At 43.5% G+C, this 27,876-nt stretch overlaps 1 protein-coding gene across 1 annotated transcript in view; it reads right to left on the bottom strand.

Annotated features, from left to right (window-relative positions):
• The window catches only part of MAMDC2 (MAM domain containing 2), a gene marked incomplete at both ends in the record, with an annotated part of 178,369 nt that overhangs the window by 53,896 nt on the left and 96,597 nt on the right, over positions 1–27,876 (bottom strand). The window contains 4 exons of the mRNA XM_080708749.1: positions 4,782–5,047; positions 7,403–7,546; positions 16,704–16,797; positions 22,270–22,526. Coding sequence (XP_080564875.1) covers positions 4,782–5,047; positions 7,403–7,546; positions 16,704–16,797; positions 22,270–22,526 — 761 coding nt within the window. The remainder of the gene's footprint in view (positions 1–4,781; positions 5,048–7,402; positions 7,547–16,703; positions 16,798–22,269; positions 22,527–27,876) is intronic.

Below are 27,876 nucleotides of genomic sequence, written 5' to 3'. Positions count from 1 at the left end.
TCTACTGAGCTACACCCCCAGCCCTATTTTATTTTTAAACAGGGTCTCGCTAAATTGCTGAGGCTGACCTAGAACCTCTGATCATCCTGTCTCAGCCTCCCAAGTACTGGCATATGGCGTGATGTCTGGCATCTCTGAGGTTTTGAATGTGGTGGGGGTGGGGAATTCTAGATTAAAACCACACACAAGGACCACAGCTCTGACTTGGGATTTGGGGGCAGAAAGATCATTGACGTAACTCTGCACCGCCCAGCTGTGTGTTAACAGGAACATCTGCATGTCAGGTGGGGACCGGGGTGTGGCCGCCACACACACCAAATGTGTCTATGCCTGGCGCCTCCCTAGCACCTGCTGACCTGCCAAGCCTGGTGTCAGTGTAGCTTAGCTGAACGCAAGTCTAAACAGACGGACTCTCTTACTCTTTCCTTTTCTGTTTTGATCACTGTTGGTTATTTAGAGCACAACTCTTGATATTAAGTGATACAGGCATGTCATAAAATATGGATTCACAAGGGCTTCTGCCCCCCCAGCTGCTGGCCATGCTGCCAGCACAGTACTCAGCCTGGGTCTCTCTGGAGAGTGGCCAGCTGAAGGCCACTGCCTGTCTAAGGGAACGTCCTCTTCCCAAGGCAGAGCATCTAAGGATGATTGACACGTGACTCTATATACTGCTCACCTCAGGGCAACTGAGCAAGGCCATGTGGCTTCAGAGTCCCTGCAAGTCAGCCGAGGTCTCCACTGAGAGGGCCGTGCAGCCCAAGCGGCCCCTCGCCCAGTCCTGCTCCCCTCTGTTCCCAGCCAGCGGTGTCCAAGAGCACACCCCGGCAAGCTTCCCTTGTGCTGATCCCCATCTCCCTGTCTGCTTTCCTTGGATGGGGTAAAACCTGGCCATTGGCATTTTAAGAGCTCTCCAAGTGATTTTTTTGTGTGTGTGTGCCATACTTAAGATTGAACCCAGGGGCTTTCTACCTCCAAGTCATACCCCCAGCCCTATTTTTTTATTCTTTATTTTGAAATAGATTCTCATGAAGTTGCGGAGGGCCTCACTATGTAGCTGAGGCTGGCCGTGAACCTGCGATCCTCCTGTCTCAGCCTCCCAAGTACTGGGATGACAGGTTTGCATCACTACGCCCAACTTAACAGACATTTATTGAGCATTATCTGTGTATATGTACTCTGTGAAGCTTTTGCTTCCAAATGGAAAAGTAAGGAGGAAAGAGGTTAAGAAAGCTGACCTAGTAGTCAATGCTAGTAAGGGATGGAATTAGGATTGCAAACCCAGAACTCTTGTATGTATGTGCCGGATCACTGTGACACGCTTTCCCCAAAAAAGATGAAGGAGAAACACATGGTGCTCAGGAGACCTTAGCCTGTTCTGGGAGGTGGGATGAGAGAAGGATTCGCTGAGGAAGTGATGGTTAAACTGAGATATAAAAAAGAATGGTGTAGGCAGAGGCGTGTGCAATAGCCCAAGGCGGAGAGAGCAGCGTGTGTTCCAGGAACTGATCGTTCGGTGTGATTGAGAAGAGGAGCTGGGGAGGCGGCCGACATCAGAGCACACACAGCCTCCCCGAGAGCAAGAGGACGCCGAGGGTCACGGCTGGGGAAGTTTCATCGCGGTAACTGTGCTGCCAGGAAGAGGACAGATGGCAGGGGAGCAAACATAAATTACAAGTGGGGTTGGGCTTTAATTTCAATTTTCACAATCAACTTGTTGACCACTGGTTTTCATCCAAGGATAACATGGCACCTGTGGGGCCATTTGGAAATGTGTGCAAATAATTTTGCTTGTTACAATAATCACAGATGTTAAAAATCTGGTAATGAGTGGGCTGCTGCCCTGCAAAAGTAGAAAAGTCCTCTTTATGATGCCAAAAGGACCCATGTTGGGAAATCCAGCCACAGGCAAAGCACAGAAGGTTCAGTTGTAGGAATGTAAATGCTATCAACCGTAACGATATCAAAGAATTGTTTATCTGAGAGAATCTGAGAAAAGGAGGGGGAAAGAGCGGTGAAGAGCAATGTGTGGGGTAGAAATGTATTCGTCTTACATAGTGGGGTGATAAGAGATACTATTTAGTCAGGTGCCATGGAGCACGACTGTAATCCCAGTACTTGGGAGGCTGAGACAGGAGTATCATAGGTTTGACACCAGCCTCAGCAATTAAGCAAGACCCAGCAACCTGGTGAGACCCTGTTTCAAAACAAAAATAAAAAGTCTGGGGATGTAGCTCAGAGGTAGAGTACTCTTGAGTTCAGTCCTTCCACGACACACACATACAAGATAGATACCATCCAACGTTTACGGGCCCTAAAATATATGTATGGGTGTATTAAAATTTTAAGGGGAGCCAAGAAAAAGGCCAATTAAATAACATAACTAAATTTTTTGAGGAATAGAAGAAAAAGAAGACAGAATAGTACAAATGAGCTAAATTCCTTATCTTTCATAGCAAAGAGTCTGCAAATACTACTAAGGATAAAGAACAATTCAATAAGTGATGGAAGCCGGGCGTGGTGGCGCACACTTGTAATCCCAGCATTTGGGAGGCTGAGACAGGAAGATCACCGTTTGGGGACAGCCTCAGCTACTTAGTGAGGCCCTCTGCAACTCAGTGAGACCCTGTTTCAAAATAAAGAATAAAAACTAGGGCTGGGGGTATAGCTTGGAGGTAGAATGTCCCTGGGTTCCATCCCCAGTAATGTAAAATAAATAAATAAGTGATGGAAATATAGTGTTTAGAATTACAGCGGAAACCATCAGAAAACCAAAATCAGAGCTTCAGTTAGGGGTAGGGAGTGGGGATAGAAACTTGAGTTTTCATTTCTTTTCTTAAAATAGGTTTTGTATGTCCCTTTCCGCTTGTATGTGTTCTGTAAGCAAGTGAACGCTAGCACCTTCTTGCTCGGTACACGCCGCTATCATGGCCAACAGCGCGGTTACTCTCTGAGGAACAGCCGAGGCTCATCAGACATTGGCCAAGAACCATGAGCCCCCTTTGCCACACATCCAGGGGTCCTGGTGCCGAACCGTGCCATCTCTTCATCTGCAGGGGCAGCATCCATGCCCCATTTCTAACCAGGGCTGCCAGAACTTCCCTGCCCCGTGGGCTCTGGGTCCATTACTCTCTATATGGCCGGGGAAGAAGTGTGCCATTGCTGGGAGGTTTGGTGGTCAGAGAAGAAAAGGACAAATTCTCTATTCTCTGACACCCTAGCAGTTTCATCGGGTGATCCTTTGATGGAATTAAGCAGGGAATACCTCCAAAAACACTGCTTACTTAATCAGCCCAAAATAACAAGCAGCACCTGTGAAGTTGTGGAAACACTTGTCTGTTTCTATTCTTGTATTGTGAATTAGTTCAAGTCTTTTAGAAATTCGTAAGGCACCTGGCATGGCATTCTTGCCTAGCAATGGAAAGGAATTCTGCAGAGATTTTCAGAGATCTTTCATTAATTATTGTAAAGGTTTAATCACATCCTGGTAGATGTTCCAACAGATGAAAAGTAGCCAAGCAACATCATAATGGGAATGATGTCCAGAATTTCTTTAACAGAAAGCTCTAGATAGCTGGGCAGGGTGGCACAGGTTTGTAATCCCAGGACAAGCCTTGGGAGGCTGAAATAGGAGGATCACAGGTTCCCGACCAGCCTCATCAACTTAGTGAGTTCCTTCACAACTTAGTGAGACCCTGTTTCAAAATAAAAGTAAAATAGGGGTGGGTGTGTAGCTTAGAGAGAGAACACACACACAAAAGAGAGTTCTAAATAGCTAAGATTCTGTCCAGGTGGTTGCAATTAAGAGAAATTCAGGCTATGAATGTGAAGAGGATTCGTCTGCTCTATTAGGTTGGAAGCTTTTCCTGGAGAGCCTGGACTCTGGGTAATTCCTGGACAACTGTGATCAACTGATCAACTGAATTAGTGTGATCAACTGATTCACCCATTAATTCAACCATATGTATTGAGCTCCCATTGTGAGAGTTAGCTGTTTGGAGGAAAGGATCTTTCTTTTCTTTCTTTGAGCCTTTTTCTTGCACAGAGAGGATATTCAATAAATATTTGTTGAATGATTGATAGGCTGAAGCAAAATGAATTTTCCCACACTAGTTTCTTATCTAGGTTGTAGTTGACAGAGTTTATTGCATGTGTAAAACTTCCTTAAGTTTATGAGCTGCTAAGCCTGGGAGATTACTGCTTTGTTTTGCATTCCCCTTGCAATAAAGGTCTGCTTTGTATTCCTGTTGCTATCAAAATCAGCGGCTGATGTTCCCTTATGTAAATTCTTTGGGGCAGGGCAGACTCCATATTTTAGCTTGCATCTTATTCTGTGTTCAACTCATCTTAGGTTGGTGACCTTAAAATCTTAAGACAAAGCCAGGCTCAGTGATTTCATCATTTTTAATCCTAACATTCTTACTGGTTTGTGTATGAGAGACAAAGAGAAGGAGAGAAAGAGAGAGAAAGAAAGGAGAGAGAGAGAGAGAGAGAGAGAGAGTGTGTGTGTGTGTGTGTGTGTGTGTGTGTTTGCCTTAGAACCATCCACAGGGAATGTTATAAAAAATAAGCCAACTCCCTGGGTGGTCATGATTCAGACACAGAAAATGGGAAAGAACTGACTGAAGAATTAGCTTGTAGACGGCAGAGGTAGGGGGTGGGTTGTGGTTGTCAATCTTAACATAAGGAAAATAACACATTACCAGTTGGCAGTAACTAAAGAGAAATCCACTAACCCAGTTGTCAACTGAAAATGGACAGAGAGAACACAGAATGTACTGTACCTTGGTAGGCATGGGCTTCTTAAAAGTGATTTCGGCTTGCATCCACACACCCCGTGGGGATTCAAGCACTGACCAGATCTTCTCTTGAACCACGTGGTTTTCTTCAAAGATATAAACTGCTAGGGTATCACTCATTTTCAAAAATCCATAGATAGCATAATGAAAACGCAGACAATACTGCAAGTTTCCTGGTAGGGAGGGACCATAGAGCCTTCCAATGTAGCCAGGCTGAGATGTGAACTTTGTGTTGGCCAGCAAGTAATACCCTGCAAACATGACAAAGCATTTATTTTATTGCAAGAGCAATGAAAGATAATCCATCCCAGATTATCAAGTGGGAAATTTGGATAAAGCAGTGTATTTGTCAGCAGAGACGATTCCCAAAGGCTTTAAGAGAGGGTATTTATTAATGTTGCAGTTTAAGTGATAGAAAACATTTATGTACCTCTCTTGAAATAATACCTTCTGCAATCCTAAGTAAGCTTCATAAACTAGTATAGATTGTCTTTTGCATAAGCCCTGGTTCTAGTCATATCCGTAATAGCACATATCCGTAATCTCACATAGCACATATCCGTAATCTCAGTACCTGGGAGGCTGAGACAGGAGGATCACAGGTTTGAGATCAGCCACAGCAAAATTCAGCGAGATCCCGTTTAAACATAAAAATAAAAAGGGGGCTGGGGACATATCTCAGAGATAGAGTGCTCCTGAGTCCAATTCTCAGTACTAAAAAAAAAAAAAAAAAACCCAAACCAAAACAACAACAACAAAACTACTTTTCATGAAACAGGAAGGAGGAAACCAGCTTGAGGAGAATGCTCTGGGTCAACCAGCTGACTCGAGCTGTGTGCGTGGGTTTGGGTCAGAGCAGGTTTCTCCTTCCTATCTCTTGTGACCAGCAAAGATGGAGGGGTATCTGGCTGGCCCGGCAGTCTCTGTGGGATTTGCCTGCTACTCTCTTGGTTAAACCTATCCCTGGAGATGGAACCCAGGGGCATTGTACCTCCAAACTACACTCCCAGCCCTATTTTTAGTCCTTTATTTTATGTTTGAAACAGGGTCTCACTGAGTTGCAGAGGGCCTCGCTAAGTAGCTGAGGCTGTCCGCGAACCGTGATTCTTTGGTCTCAGCCTCCCAAGTGCTGGGATTATAAGCGTATGCCACCACGCCCGGCTTCTCTCAGTTCTATATAACATAAAGCAAATAAGAGCTTCCACCTGTCCTCAAAGTCAACTCAAAACAGACCCACAAATCCTAGAAATCCAGGGCATAAAATAAAATACTCACACTCTCCTTGTTTTCCTTTTTCTGCTCCTCCCCCTGTAATTTTCTTGGGGCATCTCGTGTTTGCTGTACAGTTTAGTTGTTATCAGTTATACTGTTATAAAATTTTTTTTTTTTGTACTTTGGTTCCTGGAAGCCCGTCTACCTCCGGGCTACACTCACAGACCTATTTTTTTTATATTTTTTATTTGGAAACAGGGTCCCTTAAGCCAGCAAGGCTGGCTCCGAACCAGCGCGATCCTCCTGTCTCCGCCTCCCAAGAGCGGGGATTACAAGCGTGCGTCACCACGCCCGGCTGTTATAATTTTTTGGTACTAGGGATTGAACCCAGGGGCGTTCTACCTCAGAGCTACAGCCCCAGACTTGTTCATTTTTCATTTTGAAACTGGTTGCTCTTGCTGAGGGCCTTGCTAAATTGTGGAGGCTGACCTCAAATGTGTGACCCTCCTCTTTCAGACGCCCCAATACTAGGAATACATACACCACCATGTCCAGCAAATTGTGTTGTTTAAAATGACTGGGCTCCAATTACCAGTTCAGTGGTATTTAGTGCATTCACAATGCTATACAGCCATCACCACTATCTAGGTCCAGAACATTTTCTTCACCTCAAAAGAAAACCCCCAGACCCATCAAACAGCCACTCCTCAATCCCCGCTCTAGACCCTGGCAGCCACTAATCTGCTTTCTGTCTCTATGTACTTATTTGTCTTTTACGGATATTTCATATAAACAGAATCCAGTGGATTTTTCAAAAGTTTTTCATCTAAAGGGAAGAACAAAATACTTTCTAAAGGTTTGGCTCTTTAACTGGAAGATACTTTTGCTTACAAAGCAATTTGAATTACAATTTTAAAAGATGGTCAAACACAACATTACCATTGTCTTCATTTTTTTTTTTGTGGTATGGGGGGTGGAACCCAGGGGCATTCTACCTCCTAACTATACCTCCAGCCCTATCCTTTTAATTGTTTATTTTTGAACAGTATCTCACTAAATTGCAGAGGGCCTCACTAAGTAGCTGAAGCTGTCCTTGAACCTGAGATCCTCCTGTCTCAGCCTCCCAGTACAGCCTCTCAGCTTGTACTGGGATTACAAGCATGCCCAGTTTGCCTTTTCTTTCTAAATCCCAGCTCTACCTTATCCTTGCTTTGTGGCTGTGGACATCTTTCTCATCTTCTTTCCTTCTTCCTCCCCTCCCCTCCCCTCCATACCCCTTCCTTTTCCTCCTCTTCCTCTCTCTCTTCCTCCAAGTCTTTGTAATTATGGACGAGGACTAACTAATGAGGCATGAAATCACTCAAGCTGTCCCTCCCAGACAGACTCCAACTCACCCTGGCCTGTAGTGTGGTCTCCAGCCCGATACATGTTTGGTTTTACTTTCACTCGGGTCCAACCCGGACCTTCTTTATCTTGATAAAATTTACAGAGATCTTCCTCAAAATTGCAGCTCGCTTCCAAGGCACTGAAAGGAAGCTCTGAGCAAACAAGAAGCAAAGTTAGTCAAACCCAAGGAATTTTTTTTTTTTTCTGGTCTGGGGATGGAACCCAGGGGCATTCGCCTTCCGAGCTACACCCCCAGCCCTATTTTTTATTCTTTATTCTGAAACAGGGTCTCACTGAGTTGCAAAGAGCCTCACTAAGTAGCTGAGGCTGACTGTGAACCGCGATCCTCCTGTCTCAGCCTCCCAAATGCTGGGATTAAACCCACGGACCTTGAAGGCCTACATCAGCTGACTGATGGATGCCACGGTTACAGCTGTGCAAGGAAGACGGAGGAGGTAAAACCAACAATATGTTTCCCCCCTGAATGGCAGGTTGACAGGTTAACATCAAAGCAGTGTTTCAGCATGACAGGAAAATTGATCTTTTCCTCTTGAAGGGGAGGAGAGGAAGGAGACCTGTTCACAGTCTATAAAAATAAATATCAGACTTCAAAAGGAATTTCCTTTCACGATATAAAGATTATTAGCACGTGTTTACATTCCTTGTTCATGATCCAAAATTCACTCAATTTTTTTTTTAAGTAAGAGAAAAGGAAAGGATTTTAAGGGACTCTTAATTTCTCTGTAAGACATATATTTTGGAAATAGTGTTTTCCAGAAATAATTTTCCTTTGTTGACAAATCTGTTGAAAGCCCAACTGCTGTCTGTTTATAATTGGCACGAGTAGTGCGGCAGGAGCCATGCTATGTCCTTGAAGATGACTCGATTAAAAGCCTAGGGACAAAAATTAGAGAATAAGGCTTTTTTTTCCAAGGCCCCTCCCCTCTGAGGTAAACAATGGAGGGCCTCTCCAGACAGTTAAAGCCACAAGATAAAGCAGCTAAGTCCAGCAAGATGGCACCACCCAGTCTCAACTATATATAGAGCCCAAGATGGATGAAACCTAACTCAAGACTCCCCCATTGGTACCCCTGCCTGCCTGTTATATTATTATTATTATTAGTCCTGGAGATTGAACCCAGAGACATTCTCATTCTACCTTCAAGTTACGCCCCCAGCCTGATTTTACTTCTTACTTGGAAATAGGGTCTCACTAGGTTGATGAGAGTCTCACTACTTGCTGAGGCTGTCATTCTCCTGTCTCAGCCTCCCAAATATAGGGATTATAGGTGTGCCTACCATGCCCAGCTCCCATGCCTGTTACTAATCTAATTAAAACTTGTTTCTCTGGGTCTATATAATCTGCATGTTGACACCATTTGGGGCTTTTGCTCACTGGGCCCTCACTAGTGAATAAAGAGACCTGCTTCATCTTGCTCAGGCCTCTGTCTGGTTCTCTGAGGACCAAGCCTCCTGCAACAGTAGTGGGAGCTGATTTGTTTGCAGAAAATCAGCACAGAGTGTCAAGTATACCGTTCAGGCCAGTTCTATAAGGCGACTGCTATTGTTCTGGCTTTGCTGAGTTCTGGTATCATTTACCCGAGTCTATAAATATCACCTCAGCCCAGATTGTCCGGAGGGGATGGAACAGAAGAAATCTCTGCACTTTCAAAAATAACTTTTAGTCCTGTTAGTGACTCATAAACTTCACTGTTTACACTGCCTTCTGGGTCCAGAGGGGAGGTAACTGGTCATGTGGGATATGTTCAGTCTAGCCAAGTGTGGCCTGGTCTGCACACTGACAAACTCTTTTAGGATGCTCTAGGGCCAGGGAGGAAGGGTGCTGCTTTGTAGAATTGGAAAATTATCTCAGGAAACTCTTGAGTCCTGGGAGCGGTGAGCTGGTGAAATGGAATGCTGCTTAGGGACAATGGAATATTATTCACTGCTAAAAAATGTTCTCAGTTTGTCGATGTTCAAAAAAAAACTTTTCAAGTGGGTTTAGGAAATGATCTTGATTAAAGAGGTTGCAATAAGAATGAGAATCGCCGGGCTTGGTGGCGCACGCTTGTAATCCCAGCGCTTGGGAGGCTGAGACAGGAGGATTGCACAGGTTCGAAGCCAGCCTCAGCTAATTAGTGAAGCTCTCAGCAACTTAGTGAGACCTTGTTTCCAAATAAAGTACAAAAATAGGTCTGGGAGTATAGCCTGGAGGTAGGAAAGCCTCTGGGTTTCACACCCAGTGTCACACACACACACACACACACATGAATTAGAATCAATGCTACGGGGGATCCAAGATCCAATCTTGGCCCAGACGAATACATAGTTCTAAAAGGTTATTATTGGAGATATTGGGAAAATGAGTGTGTGGACTGGGTGTTAGTTGGTAATAGTGCATCAGTACTAAAGTAAAACCTTATAGTTAGCTGATGGTTATTTTAGAGATGTTTGTCTTAGAAAACACACAGTGAAGTATTAGGGATAGAAAGAAATAATGTTTGCAAACTATAAAGTAGTCAGTAAAGCAAAACTGGCAATCTGTGGACTTAGGTAAGGAGATAAGGGAGTTTCTGTAGTATTCTTGCAGATTTTGTCTTTGAAATGATACAAAAATAGAGTCTCAAAAACACTACATTTTTTTTTCAGTGCTTCAGATGGGTGCGGTGGCGCATGTTTGTAATCTCAGTACTTGGGAGGCTGAGACAGGAGGATCAAAGGTTCACAGCCAGCCTCAGCTACTTAGTGAGGCCCTCCACAACTTAGTGAGACCCTGTTTCAAAATAAAGAATAAAAAGTAGGGCTGGGGGTATAGCTTGGAGGTAGAATGCCCCTGGGTTCAATCCCCAGTATCATGCAAAAAAAAAAAAAAGTGACTTACATATTGGAAAAATGAATAGGAAGAATATATTTCTATGTAACTAGAATTTGATAGTATCTCAATCCACATGCCCTAGAAACAAACTTCAAGGAGGCAGATGAGAGAGAGAGAGAGAGAAAGAGAGAGAGAGAGAGAGAGAGAGAAACACTGAAGAGAATTCTCAGTGCTCTTAAGACTGGCGGATTAGCCCATGCCCTGCTCTGCCCGATTCTGTCAGTAGTGGGTATATCTTTATACCCTGAAGATGACGTTTGTGAAAAACGAGTATGATGTCACACAAACAGCATCCTTCAGCATCCTCCCATGGAGAACTGAGACCACAGGAAACCCCATAATGGTCTCCAGGGTTCATCAACCCTCTGCTACCTGGTAATGAAAAACAGATTGAAATCCAAAATCCACCGATGGCCACAAGCTCAGGAGATGGCGTGGCACTGCCTAATGCCATGCACAAAGAGAACGGCAGGTTAGTGAAATCACTCATCAGGAGTGACTCTCAAAGCAGCACCCATCGGTGGCTGCAAGAGAAACTTAACCCACTTATTAAGTGTGGAGGAGGTGGCTGCAAGAGAAACTTAACACACTTATTAAGTGTGGTAGTAGTAAAATTTGAAAATTTATAGCAGTTTAATTTATAAACATAAAGCAAATAGTCCTTCAGTACATGAGTAGACACATAAACTGTGATACATCAAGACAATGGAATATTATTCACTGCTGAAAAGTAACAAGCCGCTGAGCCAGAGAAAGACATAGTAGAAACTTAAATACTTATGATTATGTGAAGAAAGCCAATATGAAATAAATAAATACTATATAAGTCCAACTATATGTCATTCATGAAAAGGCAAAACTATAGAAACAGTAACATGACTAGTGAATGCCAGGAGCAAAGATATTCTGTTATGACACCATAATGTGGGATACATGTTGTTATACACGTGTCCAAATCCACAGAATATACTACATCAAGAGTGAACCTTGGACTTGGATTCCAGTGGCAGTGATATGTGGTACAGGGAAAATCTCTGAGCTGGGCCTGGTGCTGCACACCTGTAATCTCAGTACTTATGAGGCGAAGACAGAAGGATCTCAGGTTCAAGACCAACCTCAGCAACTTAGTGAGATTCACAGCAACCTAGCAAGACCTTGTTTCAAAACAAAAAAGGAAAAAAAGGGGGGTGGGGGCGTAGCTTGGAGGAACAACGTTTCTGGGTTCAATCCCCAGATTCATAAAAGAAAAAAGAAAAAAATCTCTGTACTTTTTCTCAATTTTGCTATGAGCCTAAACATGCACTTAAAAATACGGGCGTGGTGGCATACACTTGTAATCCCAGCATTTGGGAGGCTCAGGCAGGAGGATTGAGGTTTGCAGACAGCCTCAGCTACTACTTAGGCTCTTTGCAACTCAGTGAGACCCTGTTTCAAAATCAAGAATAAAAAATAGGGCTGGGAGTGTAGCTCGGAGGTAGAATGCTTCTGGGTTCCATCCCCAGTAAAACACACACACACACACACACACACACACACACACACAGGATTTGTCTATGGTTTAATAAAAATAAAATCTCAAAAGTGTAAATCTAAGGCCAGATCTTTTCACCTAGGATGCTGCTTCTGCTTCTTCCCCGAGATAGTGTCTGGGTGCTGAGAATGGAGCCGAGGGCCCTTTTGGGACCCACAGTGAGCCGCCTGAGATGGGTGGAGGCCACGCCTTGGCTTCAAGCATGTGTCAGAAGTGTGTGTCAAGTGGTGATCACAAACTGAGCTGCTGAAGAGTGCTAACAACATATTCGAAGCACAGGAAAGAATCACAGGCAGCTTGAAGCCCCTGAGCACCAGTTGATGATAAGGAAAAGGAAAAAGGGAAATCTCCTTGAAGCAAGTTACCAAAAAACATCATGCAAGTTTTAGTTAATTACTAGCTCTCTGCCATTTGAACTTCTTGGAAGTTAGAGTCTTTGAAGATAATCTAATTAGCTGGGGTGTTTGCAGTTTGAGAACAGTTGGGAATGTTTCTCATCTTTTTTTTTTTTTCTCCGCTCCATGGAGTTCATGGAGACAAACTCAGCATTTTATAGATATAAAAGGCTTATCAGCCCCTGTAGCGCTAAAAGGGATAGATATTGGTACAGTGTGCTCTGAAGGCTGCTGACCTTGCAGGGTCGATGTTTCCTTATGAGCTGGCCTCAAGGCCGGCTGAGACAGCTCAAAGCTGGCTGGGGGAGGAGTGAGGTGGGACCTGGCAGACTCAGGACAGCACAGAGGGCTGGACCACACACTAGGCAGTGAGGATTCAGGGGTTCAGGTGGTGCAAGGAGTATCTGTGAGTGTCAGACCCTCCCCAGCCTTGGCCTGGGTGTGGGGTGGACTCAGCCCAGAGAGAAGGTTAGGTGTGCATATGGCAGAACAGGGGGGCTGTCTGTTTGGGGTTGGACGAAATTCCTAGAAGTGGACAGGGTCATCTGTTAGGCATTCAAGGGTTTATAGACCAAAAGGAGAACTCATCCCTGTAGGGTGGGCTCTAGGCCAAGGGAATCCGTGGGTGGAAAAGTAACGGAAAGGGAGGTGCTATCATGTAAGTGGGGAGGCAGTCTCACTGTCTTCTGGAAGCATCTGGGGGAACTTACAGGATGCGGGGAGCTACAGGACATTACTGCTTAACATCTGTGACTATGCTGCGGATCTCAGGTCTGGGAGACTGGATCAACTCTACATCCAACTCCATGATGGCAACACGACCCTCCATATGTTGAAATAATCCCTGTCTCAGCCTACGAGGGCGATGAGATCAGAAAACTGCAGATCCAGCTGGGGAAAGCAGAGCCAAGAAGTCTGGAGCTAACAGAGATAAAAAGAAAATGTTGGCACCTGTAATGAAGCAGAAGAGCATGGACTATTTGTGAGAGGCAAGATGAAGTAGGGAGGCGGAGGGCTCGGCTTCTAGCTCTGTGCACCCTACCGCTGCTCAGGGAAGCACACGGGCTCCACAGGACGCGTTCATCAGGGCAGGCAGGGCCCTTTGCTGGTTTTCTTTAGTTTCAGCATGACCCCCTCTTCTCTAGGAAAGGGATGGGCATGTTTTGAAAATTAAGTAAATAATACTGTCTTATGACCACTTGTTTTCTGTGTCCCATGCTCTCTGCTACACCGTTCACAGACACTGACTTATTCATCTTCCCAACAACTCTATGTAACAGTATCTTCTCTCCGTGCTCTTCAGCTGTGGAAATGGAGTCTCGAAGAGGTTCAATACATGTCCAGGGTCACACAGCTTCAAAGTGGCAGGACAGGAATGTGAATCCATATTCCTGGTTCTTGAGCACAATACTGCAATTACACTGCTGATGCAATTAAACCACTTTAAAGCCAAGTTGGCACGGAGGGGGTGGGGGGGTTCATCAGACCAATATGGAACCTCTGTTAACCTAATTGTAAAAATGCATATGGAGGGGTTCCTATAGGGAAAGGGTCTCTGCGAAGTCTCTGCTGTACAGACCAAGAACTACCAGTCCTCTTATATGAGCCTCATTTTGCTAGAATCTTTCTTTTTCTTTCACTAGTTGGACCACCAATGCAGTAGGCAAAAGCGTACACCTATTCTGAATCGTTTTTTTGGTATTGGGGATGAAACCAGGGATATTCTACCTCTGAGTTACACCCCCAGCCCTAGTTTCTATTCTTTTATTTTGAAATAGAGCCTCACTAAGTAGCTGAGGTTGTCCTTGAACTGCGGTCCTCCTGTCCCAGCCTCCCAAATGCTGGGATTACAAGTGTGCGCCACCACACCTGGCTTATTCTGAATCTTTTTAAAAAAGAGAGAGCAAAGCATGGTGGTGCATGTCTGTAATCCCAGTATATGAGAGGCTGAGACAGGAGGAGCACAGGTTTGAAGCCAAGCCTCAGCAATTTAGTGAGACTCTCAGCAACTTAATGAGACCCTATTAAAAAAAAATAGGGCTGGGCATGTAGCTTGAAGGTAGAATGCCCTGGGTCAATCCCCAGTACCACAGATAAATAAATAAATAAATAAATAAGTAAATAAATAATAAAAAGGGAGAGTATCATAGAGGTTGATTCTATCATCTCCCAGCTACATCACCCCATCCTCTACCCAGCACAGATACTGAATAAACATTTCTTTTCATATATATATATATATATATATATATATATATATATATATATCATGCAAATATAAAAGTTGAGTATAAGTGTCTAGTAACAGAGAAGAGGAAGAGGTTTTAAAAAGTTGTGAAATTACTATTAACATAATTAATATATTAACTTGATAGAATTAGGGAACCATCAAATTTTAGAGAAGTAAAACAATGTCGGTTTCTGTGTTGTCAAATTTAGAGGGTGTGTATGTGTGTGTGAGTGATACTGAGTATTAAATCCAGGGGCATTCTACCTCTGAGCTACACTCCAAGCCCTCTTTTATCTTTTTTGTTTTGAAACAGTGTCTCAAAACAAACAAACAAACAAAAAGAGTTCCTAAGGGTATAAGGTGCTGAGGCTGGCCTTGAACTTGAGATCTTCCTGCCTCGGCCTCTCAAGTACTGGCATTGCCAGCAGGCACTAGCATGCTCAATTTAGAGCCTCTTTTAATCTTTGATTAAATCATTCAAAATATGTAAATTCAGGGGTGGGTGGATATGGCTCAGTGTAGAGTTCTTGCATGATATCTATGGGGCTTTGGGTTTGATACAGAGCAAAGTCACAAAGATTTTAAAATATAAGTACAGTTTGGTTGTATCTGTTTCACTCAAAAATTAGAATTATTAAAAATAATATCTTAGAAGCCGAGCGTGGTGATGCACACTTGTAATCCCAGCATTTGGGAGGTTGAGACAGGAGGAGCGCAGTTCACAGCCAGCCTCAGTTACTTAGTGAGGCCCTTTGCAACTCAGTGAGACCCTGTTTCAAAATGAAGAATAAAAAATAGGGCTGGGGTGTAGCTCAGAGGTAGAATACCCCTGGGTTCCAACCCAAGTATCACACACAAAATATATATTAGTTTTATATTATTATTATTATTATTATTATTATTATTATTATTAGTGGTGGTGGTACTGGGATTCCTGGAAGCCCTTCTACCTCCGGGCTACACTCCCAGACCTATTTTTACATTTTAATTTGGAAACAGGGTCTCCTAAGCCAGCACGTGTGGCTGGCTTCGAACCTGTGCAATCCTCCTGTCTCTGCCTCCCAAGCGCGGGGATTACAAGTGTGCGCCACCACGCCCGGCTATATATTAGTTTTAGAAAATTAGATTTGTCTAATTTGGAGGTAAAAGTTTAGCTCAAGTAGAAAATGTCTTTTCTTTGTCTCCTTGGTAGTAGAATATATCTTGTATTAAATTCGAGAGCAATTTTATCTTAAGTGAAAGTCAGACTTCAATTTATTTCTATGGCTTCAAATCCAGAATAAGGGCTCATTAGTAAATAAGATCCCACAGTGTTTTTCAAGGGAACAAATTCACCAAATGGTAAGGTCAATTTATCTGGGTTATCATTAATATATTGTCATCTTTATTTGAAAACATTTGTTTTATAATTCACTGTGAATCCATTTACTTATCTGTTTTCTCAGAAAGTAAAAAAAGTCCTCTCTTTTCAAACACCAGCTGTAAAATTACAAAATTGGCCAGGATAAAATTATTTTAGGGTTTACTTTGAAAGAGAAAGAAATTAAATTAAGAGCACATGGTATTATCCAGGTGTAGTGGCTCATGCCTGTAATCAGAGTACTTGGGATGCTGAGATAGAGGGATCACAGGTTTGAGGCCAGCCTCAACAACTTTTGGGGAGGCCCTCAGCAATTTAGTGAGACCTTGTTTCAGAAGTAAAAAATAAAATAAGGTTGGGGTCACTCAAAGATAGAATACTCTTGGGTTTAATTCCCAGTAAAACACACACACACACACACACACACACACACACACACACACACGTAACACACACACAGTATTTAACTAAAACCATTCTAGAGATGTTTACCAACCATTAATATCCTTAAACATAGGGACATAAATATCGGGTATGTAGAGTTGGAGTTCTTATAATTCTATTCAATAGTGTATGAGTTCTTTCCCATCTATCTACCCACCCATTTATGAAACTAAGATATCCATTAAAGGGAAAGATGGGCTGTAGTAACTTAATATTATTTAATTTTTCTTTCCTAGTAGGCAGGAAAGAAGAAAGTGCCTTAAGATATGACAACTGACCTTTGGCTTCAGAAAAATTAGATTCAGTCTGTGAGGGGGAAAAAAAGTTAATTTTCCAGAAAAATGACTCTTCAGTTAATTAAGATAAGAGAAAGGTAAAATAAATCAAAGACAATTTAAAACAAATCCTGACCATAGGCATTCACTGAGAAAGAAAAATTCCACATGAAAGAAAGGAGAGGAAGAGAATGCTCACCTGTCTGGTTTTGGCAGTGAACGGGAGAGAAGGAAATGTCATCCAGGGCAACATATCCTCCTTTGGGACCATTGAAAGCGACTTCGAAAATAACCTGGGAGGAAAATGACATGTCACATGTTTACATATTTTCTGTCAGGCTTTAGTGCTCTTAACCATGATTCAAAATGACATGTCAATCAAACCAGGCAAGGCCAAGTTAGAAGGACTTATGTAATCATGTCCCCAAATACAGGTGGGCAGCACCCTGCTCAACCCACAGTCTCTTTTAGGAAGAATGAAACTGTGATAGTCTGAATGCTTTTCTCCCCTGAAAAGTTATATGTTGGAATCTAGTCTCCAATGTGATGGCGTGAGGAGGTGGGGCCTTTCGGGAGATAATTAGGTCACAAGGGCTGAGCCTTCCTTCATGGGATTAGTGCACTTATAAGAAGGCAAAGAAGCTCTTTGCTCTTCTCACTGTGATGACTCAGTGAGAAGGTGCCAACTAAGAACCAGGACACAGAGCCTCACTAGATAACAGAGTTGATGGTTCCCTGATCTTGAACTTCCAGGCTTCAGAAATATGAGATATCAATTTCTAATGTTTATAAGCTACCCAGACTATGGCATTTTGTTATAGCAGCTCACACAGACTACAACAGAAATCCTAAGTTTGTATTACCCGTGGATATTCCCTCTTCCTTGAGTGTCAGCGGAATTGCTGTCTTCCTTTCTTCCTTCCTTCCTTCCTTCCTTCCTTCCTTCCTTCCTTCCTTCCATACTGGAGATTGGAACCAGGGGCATTCTACCTCTAAGATACAACCTACAACCTCACACCTATTTTATTTGGAAACAGGATTGTCTTGCTAAGTTGCTGAGGCTGGCCTTGAACCTGCAATCCTCCTGTCTCAGCTTCCCAAGTACTAGGATTACAGGTGTGTGCCACCACACTGATCATTTCTGATAGAACTCTAAGAATTCGTTAGCATTACAAACTCTGATTAAAGAAAAAATAGGCGAAGCAAAAGGCAGGCTCCTTTGCTTTCACAGACAGCTACCCCTCTGGGCCCCTTTCCCTTCTTGCTCTGTGGGGCTCTCCATGAGGGCCTGGGCAGAGATGCAGCGTCGAAGATGAGGACCCTGCATGCCTAGGTGTGTTCCAGTGCTTACAAAGAACTCGGGTCAATGAATTCGACCCTCCAGATTTGCTTTCTTACCTGCTACTGGTTCACTAAGCTCACTCGACTTTCTGCCCATAGCGATCAGGTGTGGTGAACACAGACTTCACTAGTATTGGGAAAACCACCCTGGTGTGCAGTTCATGCTGATTTGTGATAAGAAGACACAGAGTGGAGCAGGGCTTGAAACTCACATGCTGACAAGGACCAGGCAGGTCATGCAGACACATGAAGTACTAGGGATTGAATCCAGGAGCATTCTATCTCCAGCCTACACCTTCAACCCTACTTTATTTTTTTTTTATTGGAAATAGGATCTCGCTAGGTTGATGAGAGCTTCACTAATTGCTGAGGCTGTCCTTAAATTTGTGATCCTACTGTCTTAGCCTCCCAGGTACTGGGATTACAGGCATGTGCCATCATGCCCGGCTTTCCCTCCACCAAAAAAATAAATAAATAAAAAATAAATACTTCAGCATGTTACCTCATTCAGGGACAAGGTCATTGCAAATGCAGTTAGTTAAGATGAGGCCACAGTAGAATAGGGTGGGCCTTTGGTTCAAATGACTGGCATCCCTAGGGGAGGGGGAATCTGAGAGATGGCAAGTGAAGATGAGTGGAGGCCTACAGCCTATGAAGGCCTAAAGCCTCAGCAGACCACCAGTGGAGAGAGGCAGGGAACCAACTCTCAGCTCTCAGAAGGAACTCATCCTGCTGACGCTTTGATCTTAGACTGTTGGTCTACAGAGTGGCGATGTGCTAAGTTTCTTATTTTTTATGGTACTGAGGATTGAACCCAGAAGCATTCTGCCTTGCATCTATATCTCTAGCCCTATTTTATTCTTTAATTTGAAACAGAGTCTTATTGAGTTGTTGAGGGTCTTGCTACATTTCTGAGGCTGGACTGGAACCTGTGATCCTCCTGTCTCAGCCCACCCAAGTACTGGGATTATAGGCATGCATGCTTTGCTTCAATTTCTATTTTTTTTAAAGCATCCCTCTGTAGTACTTTGTTATGGTAGCCCTAGCAAATAAATAGAAGGCCACTGTCTCTGCATCTAGCAAATTGTCAAGAAGATTTGAATCTTTAGGTTTTAGTTGATATTTTTGAATTTTTCAATCCTAGGAATTAATTCAAAATATTAAAAGTCAACACACAAGCACATGCACACACACACACACACACACACACACACACACACACACACCATGGCCTACACACAAATGTCGATGGGCTCGATTTGACCTATGGGCTTTTCATTTGTAACCTCTTCTAAAGAGGCTAGTATCTTGGAGGCAATCTCAAAGAGTTAAAATCCCATTTTTAAATCACTTACTAGCTAGGCAATTTGTCTACATCAATAAATCTCTTGGGTGTCTTGCTTTATTATCTATTAAAATAGGCAAAATAATACCAATGTTGTGGGACTGTTGAGTATTTTGACAAAATGTATATATAGATTCTAGCACAGTCGGGTGCATGATAAACTGATCTAATTCATATCATTTTTCTCCAAGTTGACTCCCTCTTGAACTCCTATTCAAGTTTAAGCTTAGTTAGCCATTGATTAGTGTGAGCAGTCCCTTTCCTTATTCCAATTCTGTTTCTTCATTTTTGAAAAAAAAGTGATTTAATGAGATATTTTTTAGGTCCCTTTCAGCTCAATTGAAATGATCCTGCCAGGTCCTGGTACCCAGACTCTCCATGACACAAGGAGAGGCCTCGTCTTGGCCAGGGACAAAGGCGATGAATGAAGGAACAGATGTGGACACATGAGAAAGGGTATATTGAGTTTTCAAACTCGACATAGATCCATGATGTTGAACTCTAGAGACACCGGCTGGTAGAGTGAGTGGTTTTTATCCAGCACATAGATTAAGAATCATACTTCTGTTGAGGATATGCTAACCACAGTCCAGATGCCAATGTGTTCTCTCTTGCTCAGAAAGACAGTCTCTGATGTTTGTTTTCTTTTTTAAAATTCATTTGAGAATATGCTGACATTAAATTCTCCGATTTGTGCGGGACAATTTTCTTTTCTTGGCAATTAGCATGAGCAAATAAGAGGTTCAAACTAGTGGAGCAATATCACATGTGGATTCAAGACGTGTAGAGGTTTAGTAGTGACCAACATTATAGCTTAACAAGTATTGATTTTTAAAAATTCAGCAATATTTAACTCATGCAAACACTAGCTGAAGAGTTTATGGTTGGAAGAGAGGAATTGGTAAGAAAAATGCTGTGTGTGTGTGGGTATGACTCATTTGACTTTAATAGATGAAAAATGTTCCTAAACAGTACATCTATTTCCTTTTTTTTTCTTATAATCCAAATTCACAGAAATATTTCCACTGGGTTGCAAGAACAAATTGAGACCCAGTCAGACATTGGGATAGGAAAAAGCACACATTACGCAGAAAGCAGTGTGCTCTCTCTGGGCCACTTGGGAGTTGGTGGGGAGTAGGGGGGATAGGAAGAAGGTTGGGAGTGTCAGGCACGCCATCAGTAGACACATCAGAAGCCCAGGACCAACCGCAGCATTCTCTGCAACCCTACAGCAGGCTAGCAGATGGCCCCACTGAAAAGCAGCCAGAGGAATGATCTGCGTCTTCTGCCCTTTAAAGGGAACTGAGAAAGATATTACAAAAAGCACAAAGTGAAAAGCAGGGGGTATTAACAGCAGCAATGAAGACTGCACTTACAACTCCAAATCCTTATAGCAATCTTTCAGGTGTAGCAACCGCAGTGCTACACGCACTGATCCTCCAGGTCCTGTGGTCCTCAGACACAGCTGAGACTCTCCTTTAGCTGTAGGTCCGATTTTAATCATGGAAATTTCCTAAGCTCTCTGGCATTCACCATCTGGGTGACCTAGAAAAAGGCATCAATTTTTTTGGACACTCTTTTCTTTTTTCTCGTCTGTAAATATGGGGAACATTTCATCCACTTTGTTGGATAGTGAGTATTGAGAGTGCTTGAATTTCTCAAATAGAGATCTAGATCTAGATCTATATTAAAAATTCATTTAGATAAAGGTCTAAAAGGATCAATACCAAAATGTTGGAAGACCTCATCTTTGTGGGATGGGCCTGGGGTGTTTTTAACTTATTTTGCTGTTTTGAATTTATTTTTGCATTCTTTGACAAAATAAGTTTTGACATTATTTATACTGCAAAGAAGGAAGTCATTTTTCTCAAGAAAGACAATTTCCTTAGTCAAGGGAAGCCTTCAGAACTGCTCCCAGCAATGGGAGCTCAGGAATGGGCTGCACCGAGGGGCTCTGGTCCCTGAGCCCTCCTGGAGCCCAGCGCAAGGTGCAGCGGGAACACCTCCCCAGGAAATCTAGTGGGTTGACTGGTGTTTTCCATATCTGTCTTTATAAAAAATAACTCTAGAAAACGAAAGTGCTAACGGAGGAAGGTACAAGGGAGGACTAAAGAAGTGAGAGAGGTGAATGGGGCTGAGAAGGGGAAAAGAGAAGGTCAAGGCAGAAGCACAGCAGGAGTGGAAAGGAAAACTGGAGATGTTACTCAAGGGGCAAAGAGTTACAGTTGGGAGGAATGAATTTTGTCATCTAATATGTAGTAGGCTGAGTGCAGTTTACAATAATATGTTATACATCAAAAGTAGCTAGATGAGAGAGTTTTGAATGTTCTCACTACAGAGAAATGATCCATGTTTGAGGTGCTAGATATGCTAAGTACCTTGATGTGGTTATTACCCATTGCATATGTGTGCCAAAACATCACGTTGCACCCCATAAATATTTACTATTATTTTGGGTCAATTAAAAATAAAAGAAAACTAGCCAGACATGGTGGCGCATGCTTGTAATCTCAGCATTTGGGAGGAGGCTAAGACAGGAGGATCATGGTTTGCAGAGAGCCTTAGCTACTTAGTGAAGCCCTTTGCAACTCAGCGAGACCCTGTTTCAAAATAAAGAATGAAAAATAGGGATAGGGGTGTAGCTCGGAGGTAGAATGCTTCTGGATTCCAGTGCCAGAACTGCACACACACACACACACACACACACACACACACACACACACACACCAAACAAAATCCAAACAAAAAACAACAGAAAACATCCAGCCATGGTGGTACACACTTGCAATCCCAGTACCTGAGAGGATCACATGTTTGAGGCCAACCTCAGCAATGTAGCGATACCCCCTCAGCAACTTAATGAGATTCTGTTTCAAAATAAAAAATAATTTGGAGGTAGAATGCCCTTGAATTTAATCCCCAGCACAAAACATAAATAAATAAAAAAATTTGAATGCATGCCCACCCTAAAAGAGGATGGTGATGCAGCAGAAGAAAGATTGTCCGGGGTTGGGGGGCTGTGGAGTGCGTCGCCCTGTGTGCGCGTGTCCGGGCATCCCTGGCTCCCTGCCACACCTACCTCCATGGGGTAGGGAGCGCTGAACTCCACCTCTGCAAGGTTCCAGGCTGCATTCCCCGAACCGTCCACTTTCCAGATCTCCTCATACAGGCCGGCCACGTCCCGCGTGTAAAGGGAGAAGACATTGTCATTCCCCTGTTGCAGCTGGTAATAGAAGGACAGGCAGCCGGACATGGGGGCCGTGGTCATCGGGGAGATGAGCTGCGCCACCTCCTGGAAGTGCTTGACGTAAACCGAGTCCACGTACATGTAGTGGCCTGGAAATCACGGACAGGGCACAGGGTAAGAGGGCCGGCTGTGGCCTTGGGAATGGAGCCCTGCTGGGCTCACCTCACATGAGAGAGAGGGAGAGAGAGAGAGAGAGAGAGACAGACAGACAGACAGACAGACAGACAGAGACAGAGTGACTGTCGGGGGAGGAAATGGGGGACCATAGATAAAACAGTCTGGCCTTGAGTGGCTAAGTGTTGCAGCTAGGAGACAGAAACGTGGGTTCATTGTACTCTGTAAATACCAGATAAGAACCATTCTTTCTATTTCCCTTACTTTTTTCTTTTCTTTTTACTCCTCTGGTCCTGGGGATTGAACTCAGGGCCTCTTGCACTCTAGGGAAGTATTCTGCCACTGAGCTTCATCCCCAGTCCAGCTAACCCTTACTTTGAAGTACACACACACACACACACACACACACACACACACACACACAGATGTGTCATCTGCAAAGTGCTTGAATTTTCACAAGATGAGTGCACCCCGGAGAAGGAATGGGACATGACTCCAGAAGCATCAACCTCCCACTCTGGGTTGTGAAAAAAAGCAAACACTGTGAATTCAAACTAGATGGCAATTTAGGTGCCATAAACACAAGGCGTGGTCTGAACTTGTGATGGCGCTCCTGGCAGGCCCTGGTGATACTACTTGGCTAAGACAGAGGCTGATCTTCATGAGAGACGGAAAACAGAGAAACCGAGTGGCAGAAAGGGGAGGGCTTTGATGTGGCATTGAAGAGAAGAGATTTTGAATCCTGCTCTACCTCTCACTAGCCCTGTGGCCCTGAGCAAGTTTCTGAATTTTCTAGGCCTCGATTTTCTGATCTATAGAATGAGAACCAAAATAGTCAGCCTTTGGTACCCATGTGGGAGTGGTTCCAGGACTCCCCGAGAATACTAAAATCTGTGGATGTTCAAATCATTCATATAAAATAGGTAGTATTTGTATTTGACCTACGCACCTTCTCTTACATACTTAAGTCACCTCTAGATTACTTATAGTGCTTAATAAAATGTAAATGGGTCATGGCACATATTTGCAATCCCAGTACTTGGGAGGCTGAGACAGGACCCCAGGCTAAAGGATAGCCTCAGAAAGTAGTGAGATTCTCATCAACCTAGTAAGACTTTGTTTCAAACTAAAAAATAAAATAGGTCTGGGAGTATAGACTGGAGGTAGAATGCCTTTGGGCTCAATCCCTAGTACAACCAAAACATAAAGTTTTGCCATTCTTGAATCCAGAACTATGCTTGTGCTATAGTCAAGTTTTGTCTAAGGGGCAGCTGTTATTATTAGCAATTTTGTATGAATATGCTTAAGTTATAACAGAAAAGTTCCACACAATGTAACTTAGGCAGAATGATCTATTTTACAACCTAATATCTTTGACTTCATTCCATAGTGCCTAGTGAATTATGAATTCCTTTTACCTCAGCTAAAGAGCAGTAAGGATATTAAGAACAACACAGTACATGGACAGTTATTTTGTGCGTAGCACACTGCCCAGTGTGTGGGGACCTCCAACACTTGGTCATTCAGAGCATGAACAGTCTCAGAGAGGTTGTCACCCAACAAAGCAGGGCAAAGATGGAGAGATCAAAGCTTGCTTTCTCCTGGTGGCAAACTGTTCAGCCCCCTGAACTATCCCCCTTATGTAAATGTAATTTCTCTTATCATCTTGACAAGACCTGCAACTATGAATAAATAGAGATCACACACACACACACACACACACACACACACACACACACACACACTAGAGATCACAAATGTAGGTGCTGAAGAGGCAGCCAGATTAAGTGTGTGTGTGGAGTGGACAGGGTCAGGGAGAAGGGAGAGGCTGGTGGATTCATTGCCAGCTCTTTAATTCACATTTCCTCAGCAACAAGAAACGGAAATTGAGCTTCTCTGGTTAAAAACAAAAACAAACAAACAAACAAAAAACCTCCAGGACATTTGATAGTGCTAGGCCTGCATTCTTCCATGGCAGTGGTCGGGGTGGGGTAAGGAGCCCTCACACAGTCCTGGGTTCTGCAGCCTCTCCTGATGCTCTGGCACCCAGCCCCGTGCTGCAGGCTCTCCCCACAGAAGCCCCAAATCCAGCTTGTGTGGCAAATTGATCAGTTTTTAAATGATGTTCCAGCTGGGTGTGGTGGCACACAGTACTTGGGAGGCTGAGATCGGAGGATCACAGGTTCGCAGACAGCCTCAGCTATGCTTAGTGAGACCCTGCAACTTAATGAGACCCTGTTTCAAAATAAATAATAATAAGTAGGGCTGGGAGAGATAGAATGCCTCTTCCTGTATTAGTTTTCTGGGACTGGCATGAGACACCATGGACATTTTTTGTTTCACAGACTGGAGATGGGAGGTCTGATATCAGGATGTTGAGACAGGTGGCTCCTTCAGAGGGCTGGGAGAGAAGAAAAATCTGTCCAGGCTTCTCTACTAGCTTCTGGGGTTTGCTAACAATCTTTGGTGTTTTTTTTTTTTTTTTTGGTTTGTAGCGCACATACTAGCTCCCCATGGTGTTCTCCCTGTATGTACAAAATTCTCCTTTTCCTAAGGAGTCATATTGGAATTGGGCCCCATCCTACCCCAGCATAACCTCATCTTAATTAATTACCTTTGCAATTGCTATTTCTGAATAAAGTCTAGGTGTTGGGACTTCAATATATGAATTCCAGGGCAGCACAATTTAACTAACAATAAATATTCCCATCATAACTTTTTCTTTTTCTTTCTTTCTTCCTTTGTCTCTCCCTCCCTTCCTTCCTTCCTTCCTTCTTTTTTTTTTTTTTTTGGCACTGGGGATGAACCTAGGGTCATCCTCTACCCCAGCAATTTTTGTTTTTATTTTTTAAATTTTGAAATAGGGTCATGCTAAGTTGCTGAAACTGGCCTGTAACCTGCATTCCTCCTGTCTCAGCCTCCCAAGTACTGAGATGACAGCTGTTATAACTACTTAAATTTGATGTGCATCAAATAAACATATCTTCAGGCTGGACATGGCTATTGGAGTCCATATGGCTACCTCTGGGGAGGAATTTAACAGAAATAATCTGAATCTTTAATTGGGCAGAATCAATGAACCTCTGTTAGGCAAGGAGGGCCACTCCTTATCCCAGGTTTAACTGTCTTCTAAAGCAAACCTGGGGCCAGCCAGCCTCAACTAGAACATAGGAATGGAGAATTCAAATGTTGTGGTTTGCATATAGACTGCTCCCTGAATGGCTCAGATATTAATGTTCAGAGATGATATAATTGAAACCTGATGAACCCGTTGTAATGGATTTATTGGGTGGTAACCTAGGCAGGTGGGGTGTGGCTGGAGGAGGTAGGTCACTTGGGGTGTGGCCTTAGGAACAGTGCATATGTTCTTGAGCCCCCTCTGGGAGTCTCTTTTGCTTCTGGCCTCCCTGATTTGAGAGCATAGCCCTTGTGTTCCTTCTCTCTACTCCCATGCCCTGCCCTGAGCTTTGCAGACTTTACCTGGCCTAACATGAACGGAACCCCTGAAATCTCCGGAACTGTGAGCAAATAGATATCTTTCCTCTAAGTTGCTGCCATGAGGTTTTTTGGGTCACAAGAGTGAGAAAACTGACTGAAACAGCATGTGATCAGTTAGAGCCTGTAAGATGGTTCCATTCACAAAGGTCTCATGGGAGCAGCAAGGTCAGAGACGACCTTTATTGCTTTTTTTTTTTAATATGAAGCACAAATATAAAAACAAAATTTCTTTGCAAGATATGTCTCCAAGAGAACTGCATTGAAGAAAGTTTTAGTTTTAGGTTTTCTTTTTTTTTTTTTTGCTTCCTTGAGTCCTCATTGAGGGGACACAGAGGTGGGCCACTTTAAGAAAATTGCTTCAAGGACCATAGTTGCCTACCAGTTTCCAGCTGCCTAAGCTTTTGATTCATAGCACCACCTTCTGGGGTTGCTCCGAGCCTGTAAGTGTGCATCCAGGGCACTAGTACAGGGCCGTTTTACCTTATTGGGACTTCACGGGATCCACAGCAAATCCACATCAGCCTGGCCTCCTCTCCTCCTCAGGATTTTCATCCTGCACCGAAAGCTCTCCAAACCCAGTTCACATTGTGACTACTGTGGGCCCTAGGCATTTTCTCTGCTGTGTATACCACCTTCCCTAACAACATTAAAAATACTAGTCTATGACTGCATTGGTATAAAGATGAATATAATCTAGGCTGCATTTGTTATCATACTTGTTTTTCCTTCTTGTTATAACTAAAATTAAAATATTGTTATGGACCCCTAAACTGTCCTGGCTCTAGGCATTGTGCACACAGTATCCAATGAGCATCTGTCCCTATCCCTAGCTACGTGGGCTCCTTCCCCCACGGTCCTTCACAGCCATATCTTCTAACATGTCTTTTCCCTCCCCTTTTAATATAGCTTAGTGTCTGTTTCTTGGGGAACCCAAACTGACACAGCCATGGGGGAGGACAATAATTCTGCCCAGGATGAGGAGCACCTATTTTCAAAGATTCCTAGAAGACTTTCAATGAATTTGAGAAACCATAAATCCACTTGAAATCACTCATCCTACTTTCAGAGTATGCTATTAACCGTGCTGAGGGAAATTCCTTACCCCCAGCCCTGTTTTAAATTCATCTTTCTTGCCATCGACAGATATCTGATAGTCTTGTTCCAGGACAGTTACTCACCTGCTATGTGGACAATATTTTGACCCCTGCGTTTGCACGGACGCACCCTATTAACAATTTCTGGTGATGATGTGAGGCCCAGGGAACCACGGTCACATTTCTTATCCAAAAAGACATCCAACAAACACAATGTGACCTGCCCAAAATGAGTCAGGGAGGTTGCCGGGAATTGGACCAAGACTGCTGACACCAAGTCTCACACGGAACCACCAGACTAGACCACATTCTGTTGTTTTCCTTCTCCTTTCTGTCATTCATTTGGCATCACCGGGTTGGGTACTATTTCCTGACACTGTGAGTGACATTCACTTTCTCACTGGGAAGCGAAAGGCAGCTCAGCTAAGTTTATCGTCTCTGTGGAAGGGGTGATTGACAAGCCACCACTCAGGTGTCTGACCCAGGAGTCCAGGCTGGAGGAAGGACAGCGCCAGCAGAGCATGTCATGGGTATGATCTGGTTGCAAAGGATAGGCCAGCAGTGGGTGGGTCCAGGCACCATTTATGCCTCTCTGAGGAGAGCCAGGAGCAGCCTGGAGCTCTTGGGAAATCATGTCTAGCCTCAAGTGTTATGGGAACTTTCCTGTCTGGTTCAAAGATGCCAAGCCTCTTTTTGGCCCAGGGTTCTTGGGCTTCCAGAACGCACTGAGAGG

Source organism: Muscardinus avellanarius (genome assembly GCF_963383645.1).
Source record: "Muscardinus avellanarius genome assembly, chromosome: 13".
Taxonomy (NCBI): Eukaryota; Metazoa; Chordata; class Mammalia; order Rodentia; family Gliridae; genus Muscardinus; species Muscardinus avellanarius.
Note: the sequence above shows the minus strand (reverse complement) of the source record. Positions and strands in the feature narration are given on the sequence as shown.